Genomic DNA, 16682 nt, shown 5'->3' with positions numbered 1-16682 from the left:
GGGGCAAAAAACCTCGGTCTGCCCCGGGCTGGGCTGGGCTGGCCGCACTGCACGAGGCACGTGTACTAGCGCCTCCACGCCACGGGGCCCCGCATGTCATCCGGAAGCAGGCCGATATTTATGGGCCATAAACAAGGACCGGCGGTCAAGTGAGTGCCCCCCAACACACACACACCCACCCCCCCCCCCCCCCCCCCCCCCCCCCCCCCCCGCCTCATCTTGATCCAATTGTTTAAAAATAATAATCGTCTTGTACTACTGTGCTGAGGGGCGTGCAAATAGGAAACAGGAAAGGAGACCCGCGCGCGCCCCATCGCCTCGCCTCGCCTCGCCTCGCTTTCATTTGCCGTCGCTTCGGGTCTGTCCCTCCTCCTCCCCAATTGGTGGGGTCGCTTTCGTACTACTACTACTGCTAGTTGTGTCTTGTGTGCCCATGAGCCTAGCGTTTTGGGGATGTTTTCTTGCCCCTGATGGTGGATCCACTGGCCGCCGGTTTTCTCCAGCTGGAGAGCCATTCGTGGGCGTAGGACGAGAGAGAGGATCGGCGGCGGCGGCGTGTGGGAGATGGCGCGCGAGAGGCGGGAGATACGGCGGATAGAGAGCGCGGCGGCGCGGCAGGTGACCTTCTCCAAGCGCCGGCGCGGGCTGTTCAAGAAGGCGGAGGAGCTCGCCGTGCTGTGCGACGCCGACGTCGCGCTCGTCGTGTTCTCCGCCACCGGCAGGCTCTCGCAGTTCGCGAGCTCCAGGCACGCACTCTCGATCGATCACTCCGCTAGCTAGCCTAGCTACATACCTACCGTGTTTCCCTCCGCGACACGCCCATCCGACGTCACATCACATCTGCCGCCGTTCTTCGAACCCTTTTTTTCCTTTATCGCCACGCATGGCGTGTTTTCTCGTTTGAAATTGGGATCTGGATCTTCTTCTGACACGGTGGCTTGGTGTTTCGGATCCTTGCACTAGGGTTTCGTGCTTGGCCATACTACAAATTCCCTCTCTCTCTCTCTCTCTCTGTGTGTGTGTGTGTGTGTGTCTTCTTTCTTAGTAGGGTTTGGCTTTCATTTGGAAGACGATATGCTGAGCGAATTCGTTTTCTGTTTGAATACGGTAGAACTTGTTGTATGCAGTGGAAATCGAGCTTCCCTTGAACATCTACCGCCTTTGTTGTGCGTGCCTATTCCCGCCAGCTCCCCGGCCAGCTTCTCAGAGAAATGGGGAATTTTCTACAGTATTTCCCTGGTTTTCTACAGTGTTTCCCGTCAGCTCGCGGATTACTCTTTTTACGGTGGGCCGAATTGCTGTAGCTCGCTGCCGAGAGCACTCCGGCCGGTGTACGCCCGCTAATTTCTGCCCGTCGCTTGTCCTGCGGTGGAAACGCTGGTGCTGCTGATCGATGGACCCGATCAAACACTGTGGATCAGCGCGTGGCGGTCGTTGATAAGCTGAGAGCTCATGTCGAACGGCCGTACCTGTGATTTTATGTGCCGGTTTTGGTTCATGCATGCACGGACTTGATCGTTCTCCCTCCCCGGCTGCTGAAGCCTTTCGTGATTCGTGCTGCTGGGATAAACTATTCTGGTCAAGTACCGCTGCTTGTGGTGCTGGCGCTGCATCTGGTTTTCGTGATTCGTACGTGCATGATTGATGACGGGCGTTTCACCATTTTTCTTTGTGGAGCACACATGGCTTGTTCCGTGCCAATCGAAGTACATAAGCAGAACATTTATATGCAATTTAGTCTGTGTTTAGTTCAGTTTTTTTTTATAAATCTGTTTCTGTTTTAAAAAAGCAGAAGCTGAATCGAAGGGGTTTATCTTTTCTGCCACTACTATGGAAAATCAGTTTTTCTTAATACAAATTTTAAAGAACTTATACTGTGCTTTTCGCTGCTTATCCAAGTTCGATATATTAATAAAGAGATAAAACAAGCAATTAAAACGAGATTCAAATTAATTAAGTGTTATAATAAATAAATAATTAATTATTAATAAAAATATTAGAATGGGATTGTAAAATTGAATTATTACTTGAATATATTAATGAAGAGACACAATAAATAGGAAATAAAATGGGATTAAAAATAATTAAGTGTTAGAATAAGTAAAATAAATATATATATTATTAAAAAATATAGCAAGTGGAGTCTAGTTTTATTAGTAAAAATATTAGGAACACAAATGTGAATTTTTTAAATTAGATATATTGATTAAGAGATATAGTTAAACAAAGTGCATAGACAATCCATAGTAATTTGAACCAAACGACTTATACCAATTTTTTTATAGTAGATAGCTCATAGTAACTTTTTTACAGCTCACTAGAATGTTTCTCTATTCTTCCTAGAGCATATGCCTATAATCGTGTTAGGGTGCTACTTATTTTATTGATAAATTCAATATGATAGTTAGAGGTTGTTTCATTATTATTTTTTGAATATTATACATGCACAAACATAACTCATCCTCAAAAGTGAATTCTTTTGGTTATTCATTATATTTGATATGTATAACGGCCATTTCATTAACTCACAATTATTTAGAATCTTTTGCTTTCCTGATTTAATTAGTGTTGCTTCTACGAACCCACATTTAACACGGAGGCTACACTACCCGACACAACCGCTTTGCCGAGTGATAAATACTCGAGAAACTTTTTTGCCGAGTGTGACTTTCGTCAAAAAAGTCTCAGCGAATTGTACATCGGCAGTGACTTCTTTGCTGAGTATTTTTTTTCGGGCACTCGGCAAAGACTCTCGGCAAAAAAAAGAAAAAAACAAAAATATACTTTGCCGAGTGTCAGAGAAAGACACTCGGCGAATAATTAATTTGTCGAGTGTCTTCTAGAGGACACTCGATAAAAAAGTTATTTTGCCGAGTGTCAACTCCGGACACTCGGCATAGCTAACGATCATCAACTATAGATGGTTGCTGACAGCCCTTTGTCGTGCGTCTCGTTTCGACGAGAGCTTGACACTCGGCAAAGACTGCTTTGCCGAGCGTCGGTGTCTGCCGAGTGTTTTGCCCTTGTCAAAGGAGGTATGTGTCGAGTGTCATTATTCGTCGAGAGTGGCACTCGACAAATCTTATTTTGTTGGCTGCCCGATAAATTACACTCAGCAAAGTGCCTGACACTCGGCAAAGATCCCTGTTTCTGGTAGTGCTAGTAGACAAGTGAATAAAATGTTAGAGCAACTTAAGAGACTCTTTATATCATTCTCAGTATATATAAATTGAGATTTTGCTGAAAAAGTACTCTCTAGCAGCGTTTTTAACTGAATCTCCAAATATAGACATCCTCTATTCTAGATTTTTCGCTAGCTAAAGATGGAGAATACATATGGCTCACTAGAGTTCACACAAGATATAGAAAACTTATTGTTGGGTAGAAAGATGTATAAAACGAATATACTCAAATTGCTTTCTAAATAATAACTTAGAGAAAAAAATTGTTGAAAAACTCTTCGAGATGCCCTTAGTTAACAGGATAAGCATATGTTTGATGTTTATCTGTATGCTTCAAAGCATGCAGGATGTGATTTTGGGCTTTCAAACCTAACGTCTGATCAAAATGCCTTGATTTTTGCTAGTGTGGATGGCATATAATAAGGTATGTTGGTGAGTACACTGTGCATAAATATCTATGATGCGGTTCAGTTTCATGGTCCCGTTGGAGCTTGTGGCTTTAGAAAATAGAAACACTGCAAGAACTGCACGTTCAATGGAGGGGCACCATGAGTTTAGGTTGTTCTATGGGAGTTCATGAGTCTAGGGACGGAGCCAGAAAACATTTTAGTAGTGAATTAAACCGCTACATTGATATAATCTTACTAAATCACTCACAATAATAGACATAAAATATATAATAATAAGATTATACTATGTTTTAGGAGAGACTTTAGTGGACTCCATAGTTTAGTGACTAATTTTCTGGATCGATGGAATTGAGGAACATGAACGTGGTACGCGGCATAATACTAAAACTACAAAAACGAAATTGTTTCCACGTTCCAGAAATGGAACGAACGTTCCCGAAACGAGGAACGCGAAGTTTTCAGTTTCCGGTTTCTTAGCTGCATAGACATGGGAGCGGTGGGAGGCTGGAGTCCCACCGCTGGATCCGTGTCTGCATGGGTCTAACCTTGCAAGTAACAGGCGCGAAGGGGCTCAGCCATTCATTGGGCCGCTATAACATAATGCTTGTTCGAGGTTGGTCATTTTTTTTCAGTTTCTGTTGCACATTTGCCTTGCTAACTTACCTTTGGGTCCCTGTATGTATGGGTGATCTCCCCCTTAGGAAAATCTTATACTCGATTCATTTTTCTTTTAATACAAAGACTTGTATATCTCTTGTGTGTTTGAGTGAAAAGCTATATGTTATGTGATTTAATCTCATTTTCTAGCTGTTCTACCTTATCTCTTTCTTTACATTGATAATTAATACATGCATGTCACTTGATCCATACATTTCCATATCCAACACTGTATGTGACTTATAGTAATCTAAAAGACTAGACAGATGCCACTACTATGACACCACAAATGCCTCTGCATAGTACTAACGTTAGATCTGGTTGCAAACATGGAATGTTTTTCTCAATTCCTACTGGAACCTAATTTTTTCCTATTAAATTTCTGCATTTCACTCTGACAACTGAAGATGCTGACATTTCTATATTGCTGTGTTTTCAAATTTCATATCCTCATTGCCATTGTAAGCTTCCATTATATGTTTTCATTATTTACCGTTTGCTTTTGCTTTTGTCAACAGTGTGAATGACATCGTTGACAAGTACAGTACACATTCTAAGAATCTGGGGAAATCACATCAGCAGCCTTCTATTGATTTGAATGTATGTTATGTTAGCAATATTTTTCCTTTTTTCTTTCCTTGAACTTTTCTTACTAATAGGCAATAGTGTAAAGCACTTTTACAGGAAAGACAGATGTTAAAAGTTAGAAATGTGTGGGAAGTCTAGTCGGTCCACAGACAGCAATTACATTTTTGTTGTGCAAACAATTTAATATGAACTACTTTTTCGTAGTTCCTTGTGATTAAGTCATGCTTCTGTGGACAGTTCTTAGCTGATGCAAACTTTCATAGCTCTTAGTATAAACTATTATAGATCAGAGTACAAGAACATTGGAAGGCATACTCAAATAAGGGGATATACATTGAATAAAGATTGCAAAGTAGTCTTTTCTGATTGATTAATTATTCTTGAGCAATATTATTAGTGTCTACACTTACTTTTATATAACTATATGTAGAAAAATCGATGTTTACCTTCTGAACAGAAGGAATTGACTGGTAAATTTATCAAGCTATCCTTTTTTTCCTTCAATGTGATATGTCAAGATACACCTTGGTGAAATGAATAATTGTTTATCCATAGTACCACATAGTATTCCTTACAATCTTAGTGTTAATCAGTCTTGGACTTCTTATCCTCCAAGTGTAGTTTGCATGCACACTACTGTTTGGAGAATTACAGTATGTGTATACGTATATTTAATGTTTCATTTAACTTATATACTAATCCTATTTTCCCTTATAATTTTTCAGGTAGAGCAGAGCAAATACAGCGGCTTGAACGAGCAACTTGCTGAAGAAACTAATGGACTTAGGTTATGTTTTGTTTCATACACAATGATTATGTGATTCAAAGAACATTTGTTTCATACACAAATGACTTTACTGTTCGATAATGTAGACAGATGAGAGGTGAAGACCTTGAGGGATTGAGTGTAGAGGAATTGCACCGAATGGAAAGGAAACTTGAAGCAGGACTGCATAGAGTGATTAGTACAAAGGTAGGGTGACTGCTCAACGAGTCCTACATCCTTCAGATTCTCGTTTGAGTTTGTGCTTAACTATTTCTCATACAATGGATATCTCTTCAGGACCAGCTATTCATGCAACAAATCGGCGAATTACTGCAAAAGGTGAGAAATGATTATATAATATGTAGTAGCAAACTAGTGGCGTTAACTGCAAAATGACATTTTTAATTAAGTTCCTTATTTGAGATCCTGCCATTTCATTAGTATGTTATATGTTTACATGGAATTTATATCAAAATCGAACGAAGTTGCAAGAATCTTGGAAAGTATGCCACCCATTCCCAGGCCCATGCATGGGATAGAAATAGAATGCAGTTTCAAAAGATAAACGATCTCGCGTCAATTTCCTTTTCTCATACTTTATTCGGAAAATCTCATCTAGATTTTACGTGTTCAAATTTTAACCAAGATCCTAAAATGATGGCTTAGCTGGTTATTCTGGTGATCAGCTTAGATTATCCCATATGTTCCAAGCGTGACCTCAGTTGGACGAGCTGATCATTTCTAGTGGAACCACACAAAGAGGATTGGTAACAACTGAATTAGTAGAAAAGAGTAGATCGAAAAGAGAGATGCTTGCTAGCTAGATAGGATATGCATATATAGCACTCATGATATGGGCCAATGAAAGTTGTAGAATTGAATTCAGTTGATATGGGTGGTAGGTCATGTGCCAGTCTCTTAAGAATGGGTAGCACAGTTTGTTAAGAAAACACTTTGACCACTATGGAGAAGCCCTCTGGGCATTAACTTTAGAGAAGTTTTCTTCAACACGACAGGCAAGAGGAGACCCCCAAACACAAACCGATATAACTCGCAAGAAGCTGGGGATATCATGGTTTATAGACGCATACATAAAAAGGGAGCAAATAAATGTGTGCCAACCGTTTTCTGTTGTTACTGTGCTTAGCACCAGGGACTTGCTAAAATTTTGGTACCTGAAATCTAGACAACGGTTAGAATTGTATTTTTTTGGAATATTGGGCTTATTATCTAGCATTTCATTAAAATAAGGGAGATGCTAACGAAGTTTACATCTTACATGGATGAGAGGCGCTCCCTCCTTTAGGCTATCTTGAGTAGATCCCTTATCACATCCTCTATTTTATATCATATTTCAAGCTTACTCTGTAAACAGTGTCATCATCTACAGTTCCGCGGCCCCTATTTCATCCTGTCTACTGGACACAGTCTTAGGCGGCGCTATCGCGGATTAGGGCTAGTTTAGAAGGAATGGATTGAAAAGGTCTAAAATTCTGTTGCTGTTAACAAATGAATAATAAAGAGATTTTAGCCTCTTCAATCTGCTCTAATTTACTTGCTCTCAAACACACTCTTGAGGCTTTGTTTAGTTGCATTAAATTCCTTTATATTCAACTTTGACTAGGAATAGGAAGAGATTTAATTAATCCCCTTCAATTTTCTTAACCGAACATGCCCTAAGGTGTCCATTAATTACTCATTACATTTTGGGCAATCAATAGGGGTGTAGCACCCCCCCCCCCCAAAAAAAAATACCAGGTAGAGTATTCATCTCTAACTTTGGAGAAAGCCGCTTGGGTCGATTTGAGATTGTTATCGGTTGTACTAAAAGTTGCAGTACCAACCTTGTAGTTAAAGTTTTTTTATTCGAGGTTGTTTGGTCGTCCAAATATGCGTCACAAGATTTTATAAAGTTAATACTAAAATAATCTGTATTGTATAGTCGTCACAAGTATGTAATGGTAGCAAACAATTAGGCGGGATGCATGAGAAACAACCAAAACAAAATTATAGATCTCTAAAAGTTATATAACTTTGTATTTCACATAAAAAATTATCTAAAGTCGTTTTAATGACAAAATATTTTAAGCTTGTGTTTCTTTGTCGTCTTCAGAAAATAGTGAACGTTATCAATATATCCTTTAGAGCGTCAATGCATGTTTTTTTTACGAAGGGGCGAAGCCCCCTATTTCATTAAGAAATAGGCAAGTTTGAAACAACCGCGCACCACGCGGTAAAACCTCCAAAAGACCAACCACGGCCAGCACCCTATCTAGACTCTAACCACTATCACGAGATCAGTGAAGAGCCTACGATAACAGGAAAAGTTTTGGCCTACGAAGGACTACATAAGACTTTCTTATTTACATCCCAACAAGACAGACAGAAGCCTCAAAATGAACTGAACAGTCTAGACAGCAAAAGACAGACAACTATCCAAATCAACTTCCCAGTTCCAGCTTCGTATCATTCAGAAATACGCCTGTCGAGAGGGCACCACCCCGAGGCCCTTCCGAAAGCTTCACTTGCCGTCTTTCGGATTAACTTGCTTCCTAGCACCACCATTCTTTGCTCCTTCTTTTTCTGACGAATCGCCCAAGAATCCAACCAGAAGAAGCAAAGAAAAATGATGTTAGACGGATCAAGTAAATGATTTTTTCCAAAGCACCAATCATTTCTAGTGCGCCAAATAGCCCAGAATAAAGCACCGCAACCAAATAACACAAGATGAGCAATCTTGTCTTTTGGTTTACAAAACCAATTGTCATACATATCTTTGATATTTTTCGGGATTGATCTCAAATTCAAAGCAACTTGAATAACTCTCCACATATATTGAGCAATGGGGCATTTAAAGAACAGGTGATCAATAGATTCATCCACCCCACAGAAGCAGCAGTTTAAAGAACCAAACCAGCACCTTTTCTTCAGGTTATCCTTAGTAAGAATCTTATTTCTTACCACTAACCAGAAGAATACCTTGATTTTATGAGGCAATTTAGATTTCCACAAAAACTTATATGGAATCAAAATTTGATTTTCCATTTTCTTTCTGTACAAAGAATTAACTGAGAAGCCTTTTTCCCCAGAGTCCACACAATTTTATCATCATGATCAGATAGACTTACCTGATTACAATAATTAATCAATTCATCAAAAAGCAACCTCAAATTACCCACAATCCTTCTTCTGAAAGTAAGAGACTCAAATTTAGATGTGAAAACCTCTTTAACAGAAACATCTTTATCATAGGTCAAGTCAAAAAGAACAGGAAACTGGATAGACAATGGTTGGTTACCCAACCAAGTGCTTTTCCAGAAACTAGTATTCAAACCATTGCCAACTTCAGTTTTACAATATTTGTAAAAGATGTCTCGTAAACTCAGGAGTTTTTTTCCAGAAATGAGAGTCATTTTGTTTTTGCTTAACCAAAATAAGGGGTTTTCCCTTAATGTACTTACTAGCAATAATCTTTTGCCATAAGCCATTCGAATTCTTAATATTCCACAACCATTTAGAAAGTAAGGAATCATTCATAACTTCAAGATTTAAAACACCCAAACCACCCTGATTTTTGGGAGAGCACACTGACACCCAATCAGCTAAATGAAATTTTTTGGACTGCTTTCCCCCCTGCCAAAGAAGCCTCCTTCTCAACAAATCAATTTTTTTTGATAACAGTCTTAGGGGCAGGATAGATCGAAAGCATATATAAAGGAACATTAGAAAGACAACTATTTAGCAGAGTAAGTCTACCACCCAGATTCAGGAATCTACCCTAAGCGTCAATGCATGTTGTATATTCATTCACGGTTCATCTGCATTATTTATATAAAACCTTATTGTTGATGCAATCTTTTGTAAACATATGATACAATCAACGATAAATTTAAGAAATCTAAACAAAAAGATAACCATTGCAACTATACCATATGAGAGGATGAACGTGCTAACCTTAATTAAGTGAAATATTCAACAAATTCTTCAAAAAAAATGTACAACACATCCTCTCTTATAGAGTATTATTTTACCTTCATACATAGTACACAATATATCAGAGGATTAACTCACACAAACGAAGAAATATTACACACCAACCCTCAAACTTATGTAGCCAATGAACAAAACTCAAATCTGATTTGCTACTGATTTCTATTACATTCAAACATATCGACTTGCTACTTTTCCTATCCTATAAATTATATAAATCAACCACAAATATCAAGAAATCTAAACAAAGAATAACTACTTCAACTCTACTATATGAGAGATTGAACTTGTTAACCTTTTTTCACACTTAAATGAGAGAAATCTTCAACGGATTCTTCGAAAAGATTGGACAACATCTCCCCTCTTTTTTCATCAGCTTATGGTGACATGAATAAAGAGTTCCATGTTCCATATTTCATGAAGACGTCGAACATGCATCTACAAATACATTTAAATTGAATGGACGCTTTAATCATGCAATCCTTTTATCCGTTTCTTGTAGGGCACACAGCTAGAAGATGAGAACAGGCGTCTAAAAGAACAAGTAACAGACCGTATATATATATTTCTCTATATATGTAGTGCCAGGACTTCGGTTGTAACAAACCGTATAATGAGGAGGACGTTTATAATTCCTTATTCTTTATAAGCAGATGCCTCAGGTGCTAACGGCTGGCACAATTAATGGTGGTTGCTGCTGCTGCAGAAAATATCCTCACTGAAGACGGGCAGTCGTCTGAATCTGTAATGACTGCATTGCATTCAGGAAGCTCGCTCGACTGTGATGATGGTTCCGATATTTCCTTGAAGTTGTCGTGAGTGCACTCCAAAACATTTATGCTTAATTTGTTGCATGAGCAATTATGAAACACTTATGCTTTGAAGTTAATAATAATATATGCCTGGAAGCTAAGTAGAAAGATTTTCATGAAAAATTAAATCGTGCATGGTTTTCTTTGTACCCATTAGATCCTTAAATCCAAAGGACTATGAACTCTTTGACCATGCAGGTTGCCTTGAAAGGAAGGACCATCGCATCGCATGTTATCTGCATGAGTGGGGCTGACACCAGTGCTTCTAAGAAGACAAAGACTGGGATAGTCCCATTCGCGGCATTATATTGGTTTAACCAGATGTGCTGTCCTTGTGCATGTCTGTACTTCAAAGTGGCTAACGCGAAATTTGTATATATAATAGTGTATGCGCTGCGTTATCTTCGTTCTAAAAATCTGTATTGTTTCGTTGCTGGCGCTATATTGTTGGTGTATTATATATATGCACTTAACTGTTATCTATACTATTCTATTAAAAATATAATATAGACATCTGATGCTACCACGGCTTCGCGCTGACGCTTTGGACCCGTCCCATGTGTCCCGACTAGATTCTCCCGCCTCATGTGCTCCGCATCAGCGTCGTGTCCCGTAGGCCCCATGTTCAGCGTTCATGCAGCTAGCCACCTACTATGCCTGTCCAACATCCGACGCCGCTCGCACCACTACCATTCTGCACAAAAAATAGTGTAGAGCCAACACTCGAACTGAAGCCTCCAACTTCATAAATTTGGGGTTAATCACTAGATTACACTTGCCTTAATGTTTAGAAATAAATAATAATTATATTTATATAAATATCTTAATGCATATTTATTTGATATATAACAATCGTAGCAAAGCATGGACGACTAGCTTATAAAACCTATGGCCTAGAGCATATAAACGTAACAGTTGGTCTAATTTGTTAAGGAAGCTTCAGGGAATCTTCGTCCAATCTCCAGTATAAAAAAACTAGCATTATTTATGCAATTTAGGTGCAGCAGTAGGTTGTTTATCTCTTTTACCCTACTTAAATATTTTTAAGATGATTTTTAAAAATTGTCTTATGTTTCCTAAGGAAAGAAGATAACCCAAACTTTATATGATCTTGCACAGTGCTTTTCTATATGCTGGAATTAATGGTTGTAATTAACTCTTCTGTAATACAACTTATAGAAAAGACATGTGTAATTAACTCTGCTCTAATCCCTTGATGTGTCACGCAAAGCTACATATTTTAAATCCATACCACTGATTTAGATACTGGAGATTTAGATACATTTTTGTACTTTCGAGGTGTATGGCTATGGAGGATGTTGACTCGTGTTTTTTTGCACGATTGTATCTCGGATAGCCTTATTTGATGGCACATATCCACTATACCACAACACCAAATTAGGATCTTGATTTTTTTCAGCTGTTAACTTATAAGATATTGAGACTGAAGCAGTAAATAAGTCACCAGCTAAATACATCTCTTTTCTTACTAGCTGGACAACATACATTTCAACGTAGATATTAACTAAATGAAAGGACACTTGAGTAGCTGCTGTCTAAAATTCATGCAGCTCAATAAGCAGCAGCAAGGTGTTGTGATCATGCAGTTCTGTTGCGTTCAACTATTGTATATTTAACTTAATCATGGAGCATTGGTGGTAGCTATTCTATAGTTTATTTTGGAATGGATTTCTAAGTAGTCTACTAATGTTTTGGGTTTTAATTTTGTCAGGAGGGAGGTCCTAGAGGTAGTAAGTCACTTGTTTACTCCATGATGACAATAGCAAGCAGATCGCGGTGGTGCCTATGGATGCTACAAGCCTACAACAAGAAAGATCAAAAGTTCTTTTGGATGGATGCAGCTACATATTTTGTGTTTTGCAAGTGAACTTAAAATTCTGAAACCAACATGTGGTTGTACTAGCTAGTATCTCTGAGCTTTGACAAGCCAAACTTAGTGTTGTTGCTGCTTATTTTGATCTTTATTACAACAAAAGCAAACTTGTGAACTTTATGTATGAATGCAGTACAATTGTTATTGTCATGAATGAAAATATGAGCTATATCAACATGAGCTATGTATGAATGCAGTACAATTGTTATCTGATGTTGATGATAATTGGAAATTGCTAGTAATATATTTTTTTAGGTTCATATAGCCGTAGCGTTTAATTGTTAGTCGTTAAAAATACATATATCGCGTCGAACAGTGTGTCGATATAAGTTCTAACAGACTGTCCGTCGGTATAAATATGTTAGTCGGTATATCTTTTTAATGTCTAACCGTTCGTTGGTATAAACATGTCTGTCGCTATACATTTATGCCGACGCCACTTACAGCGTCAGAAAGTGTTAGTCGGTATAACTCTATAGCGACTGATAGTACGTTGCTATAACGGCTTATACCGACGGTAAGTAAGTCGTTATTGCTAGGTTGTGGTATAGTGATCCTCGTCATATACCATGCGTTCTGTCGCAGCCAGTTTTAGGGTCAAAACCGAATGCATAACATATGTGTGCTAGGATTTATTTTCCACACATATGTTGACGTCACAGGTCTAATATATCAAAAGACAATGAAATAAAGGCGCAAAGAGAGTATATTAACTTTATTACATCATCCAGACATAAGTGTCTTTAAATAGTATCTTCATCAAAGTACAGCGGATAAAACATGGGCGCTCTTCCACAGGAAGATGACTGGTGCATCGTTAGGCTTAGTACTCGTCAACATCATCTGCAAAGTCTTATTCATCACCCTCTGATCAAAATATTAGCAAGAGGTGAGCTTGCTTATGGTCGGGGCTCAGCAAGTGAGAGGAGTAATGCAAGATTAACAAGGTAGGTTACGGATAAGCGGTAAGCATTTTAGTTGGTCAATATTTTATTAACAACGCCTGACTTACTAATTGTAAGTGTATCCCAAAATTTCCAATTAAACATAAGTACATGATTATATATCAAAAACACTTAAGTGAAACCACTTAAGCAAAGGAATTCTACCCGTTCACAGAATGGCATCGTCTTCATATACTACCAGAGTGATTCAAGAGGCTGATATCGAGGCTAAACATGTAGCTACGGTTCTCTACACACTTGAAGAAGCTGGTTCTACACCATCAGCGGCTTAGGGGCAAGCCGTATTTTAAGGAGTGGGGAATGTTAGCTCCACTACACAGGAGAGCACAGAGGATGTGTCGGCGTCAAGCAAGGAGCTGTTGTCAACGGAGGAAACTGAAGACACGAGCAACCTAAAAGATAGATGAAGAAAGGGCGCGGAAAGCTGGAGTTCACGAGAATAGGCCAAGGCGGAAAAAGAAACTTAATACAAAGTATCATGGGCCAACTTGAGCCATGTAATAGACATAATAAGGGTGTGTTTGGTTAGATGTATATAGAGAGATGGAATATGGTGACCACTGTTTCAATAGTGTTTTAATGAGAGTCACGCAGGGACGATGTAAACTCTAAAGTAGTTTTTAGTGACGACGTGATCTAAAAAATCGAAAGATGTTGATCCAACTCATTTCATTTTAACCTCAAACCAAACACACGCTAACATCTCTAGGTGGACCTGGGCTGTACTAGGCAGCAACGTTTCCATACAAGGGGCATTACGATACGGGAGGAAGATAACAAAGAACAGAAAGCTGATTCCGTCACATACTATCTCTCTTCTCTGCATCTCGTTCGCCTTCTTCGTCTCCAATCCTCTTCCTCTCTACCCAGTACCCACTACGCTAACATTGCGGTACCTCCACCACTCGGAACTTGCGCACCTCATCGCGTCCTCCCCCTCCCCGGAGCGCGCGCTCGACCTCTTCAACGCGGCCTCCTCCCAGCGCGGCTTCTCCCAGACGCCGGCCATCTTCTCGGCGCTCCTCGTCCGCCTCGCGCGCCGCCGCCTCCGAGCCCTGCCGGTTCCTGGAGCTGCAGTTGCTTCCGCTCGTCCGCCGCCTCCCGCCCGACCACGCGCTCGCCCTCCTCCGCTTGCTGCCGCGCTGATTCGTACGAGTGACGACTGACGAGCCGCGTGTCACACAAGGCGCAGTCTGCCTCGACCGACCGCCTCGTCTCCTCCGCGGCTGCTGCCACGGTGCCCTCGACAGGCTCCAAGAACACAGGCGAGATGCGTCTACAACATCCTCATCAGGCACTGTGCCAAAAACGGCGAGTTGGAGCCCGTCTTCAAAGTGCTCGACGAAATGCGCGAGGACACCCGCCGAGCCTGGTCACATATTAAACACTGATCGGTGGGCTCTGCCGTGGGGGGTAAGATAATGGAAGGCTTTGAGCTTATTGGAGGAGATTATCGCCAAGGACCGCATTTGTCCCTGATCAGCTGCTGTACAATGTGATCATCGGTGGGTTCTGTAGACTCCGGCAGGTGGATAAGTCTCGCACAATCTTTGGAATTTTGAGGAAGAACGAATGTGAGCTCAGTGCCTTCAATTATGTCGCGCTGGTTAATGGGCACTAGCAGACATTGAGGCAGCGAGGTCGGTGTTTCAGGAGATGAGGAATGCTGGTGTGGTGCTAGATGCTGTGAGCTACACTACACTGCGCTGATCGGCTGCCTCTGCAGGCATGGAAGTGTGGATGGGGGCATGAATCTTGTTTTGGAGATGAAGAAGGGGTGTAGAGCTGATGCCGTCACATGGACGGATAGTGGAAGCGATGGACCTGCTTGAGAGTTGTCATTGTAGAGGTAGTGCAGGATGACGGAGAGCGTGCCTAGGCTTTGGCAAACAGACTTCAGAATCAGCTGGGTCCGGTGACCTTCAGCAGAACCATTTCTGCTAAAAAAAAGTTTGGCTGAAACCCGCAACCATTTTCAGGGAGTCCTCTCTAGCGACTTGTATTTGTAGGAAGTGTGCCTGACTTCTTTTGACAGTTTCTATTTTCCGAGAGGAAATTAATTTATTTTCTCCTAGGAAAATAAAAATCTCTTGAAAAAATGGAGTTGTGAAATTACTAGCTCTTAACGAGTAACGACACTTGAGACTTCAGAAACAAAGACTCACTAATTTATTGAACCAACCTTTTCATCCATAAACACTGGTGTATCAGACAGCACGAATCATACGTCAACACACTGAGTAAATCCACACCGACTGATAGTAATAATAACTTACAAGCAGGGCGCAACAATTGGACAGGAGGAATGATCTGACTGAGAAGGCGGCATGCAGAGATCGAACAAAGACAGGACGAGATCGAGGCCACACGTACGCGCACCGACATCGGCGTCCGGCGGCGTGTCAGTCAGTCGTCGCGGCAGGCAGAGCTCTTGGGCTTGACGACGAACTTCATCTGGCCCATGGTGCAGTGGATGCCGCCGCGCTCGCCGCACACGAAGTAGTGCTGCTTGCGCTTCCGGAGCACGAACTCGAAGCCGGAGCCGGCGCCCTGCGTGACGCTGGCCACCAGCTTGGCCGCCTTGAGGTTGCACGACTGGTAGTCCGCGGCGGTGCGCATCAGGTACACGCTGTGCGCGTGCACCGTCGCGTTCGGCGGGTCGTACATGAACACTGCATATGTATATGTGTGTGTGTGTGTTCAGTTCATAGCATACCACAATAAACTTATTACACAGCAGGGGAAGAACGTTGGTGCTCTCAAACTCACCAAGGGTGTCGTTCTGGAAGAAGGGCCCCTTCCTGATGACCCAGTCCGTGTAGTTGTACCCCCACGTCCACCGCGCCGCGTCGCCGACGACGAACCGCTCCGCTCGGGACGGCTCGGCGGCGAGCACCAGCAGCAGCGCGACGGCGGCGGCGGCGGCGGCCACGGATACGAGCGCCGCGCTGCTCCTCCTCGCCTCCATCGATCTAAGCTATCTCTCTCTCGACCGTACGGTAGTCGGTAGCTGCCTCTCTATATGTCACACAGGCAGTTATTAGCTGCTACGCGTGTGCATGCACTTGCTAGCCGGCCCTATTGGATCGTCGGACGCTTCGTCGTTCGGTTGTGTTTGTGGCGGGCAATGGCATGGGACGGTGTATATATATATATAGCCTGCATCAGGCTCAGGTGGCCGGGCTGCTGGACTTGCTTGATCACCAGTCAGGAGGACGCGCGCGTAATGATGTCGCAAAGTTGACCGCTCCTCCATGGCAGGAGAGAGCTCGCTGGAAGAAGAAAAAAGGGGTGACGTGCCGGGCCAAGTCGTTGGCTCCGGATCACACGATCGATCGGCCGGCGACGACGACGACGTAGTTTTCGGTTAAAGCGACACCCACTTGCATTGGCGTGAAAACACAAGGCTGGCCATTGC

At 41.6% G+C, this 16682-nt stretch overlaps 2 protein-coding genes across 2 annotated transcripts; one reads left to right on the top strand and one right to left on the bottom strand.

The window, feature by feature from the left end:
* Window positions 1–433: 433 nt before the first annotated feature.
* LOC542035 (MADS-box transcription factor 55) lies at window positions 434–10927 on the top strand. The gene is made up of 8 exons (NM_001394698.1): window positions 434–746; window positions 4768–4849; window positions 5563–5624; window positions 5711–5810; window positions 5901–5942; window positions 10096–10137; window positions 10300–10408; window positions 10604–10927. Exons 1-7 carry the CDS (start codon window positions 565–567, stop codon window positions 10339–10341), a joined length of 552 nt encoding a protein of 183 aa, NP_001381627.1. The 5' UTR covers window positions 434–564; the 3' UTR covers window positions 10342–10408; window positions 10604–10927.
* A 4505-nt stretch (window positions 10928–15432) lies between these two features.
* LOC100284215 (uncharacterized) lies at window positions 15433–16383 on the bottom strand. The gene is made up of 2 exons (NM_001371981.1): window positions 16034–16383; window positions 15433–15936 (listed from the first exon to the last, which is right to left on the bottom strand). Exons 1-2 carry the CDS (start codon window positions 16230–16232, stop codon window positions 15671–15673), a joined length of 465 nt encoding a protein of 154 aa, NP_001358910.1. The 5' UTR covers window positions 16233–16383; the 3' UTR covers window positions 15433–15670.
* Between the last annotated feature and the right edge of the window lie 299 nt (window positions 16384–16682).

Source organism: Zea mays, chromosome 9 (assembly GCF_902167145.1).
Source record: "Zea mays cultivar B73 chromosome 9, Zm-B73-REFERENCE-NAM-5.0, whole genome shotgun sequence".
NCBI classification, from domain to species: domain Eukaryota; kingdom Viridiplantae; phylum Streptophyta; class Magnoliopsida; order Poales; family Poaceae; genus Zea; species Zea mays.
The sequence above is the reverse complement of the archived record's forward strand: the minus strand, read 5'-3'. Positions and strand labels throughout refer to the sequence as shown.

Coding starts and splice junctions, on each gene's coding strand:
- LOC100284215 (NM_001371981.1), bottom strand. CDS start 16,232: ATGGAGGCGAGGAGGAGCAGCGCGGCGCTCGTATCCGTGGCCGCCGCC. Junction 15,937..16,033: donor CTTCCAGAACGACACCCTTG/GTGAGTTTGAGA, acceptor ATACATATGCAG/TGTTCATGTACGACCCGCCG.
- LOC542035 (NM_001394698.1), top strand. CDS start 565: ATGGCGCGCGAGAGGCGGGAGATACGGCGGATAGAGAGCGCGGCGGCG. Junction 5,625..5,710: donor GAAGAAACTAATGGACTTAG/GTTATGTTTTGT, acceptor TCGATAATGTAG/ACAGATGAGAGGTGAAGACC. Junction 10,138..10,299: donor ACAGGCGTCTAAAAGAACAA/GTAACAGACCGT, acceptor CTGCTGCTGCAG/AAAATATCCTCACTGAAGAC.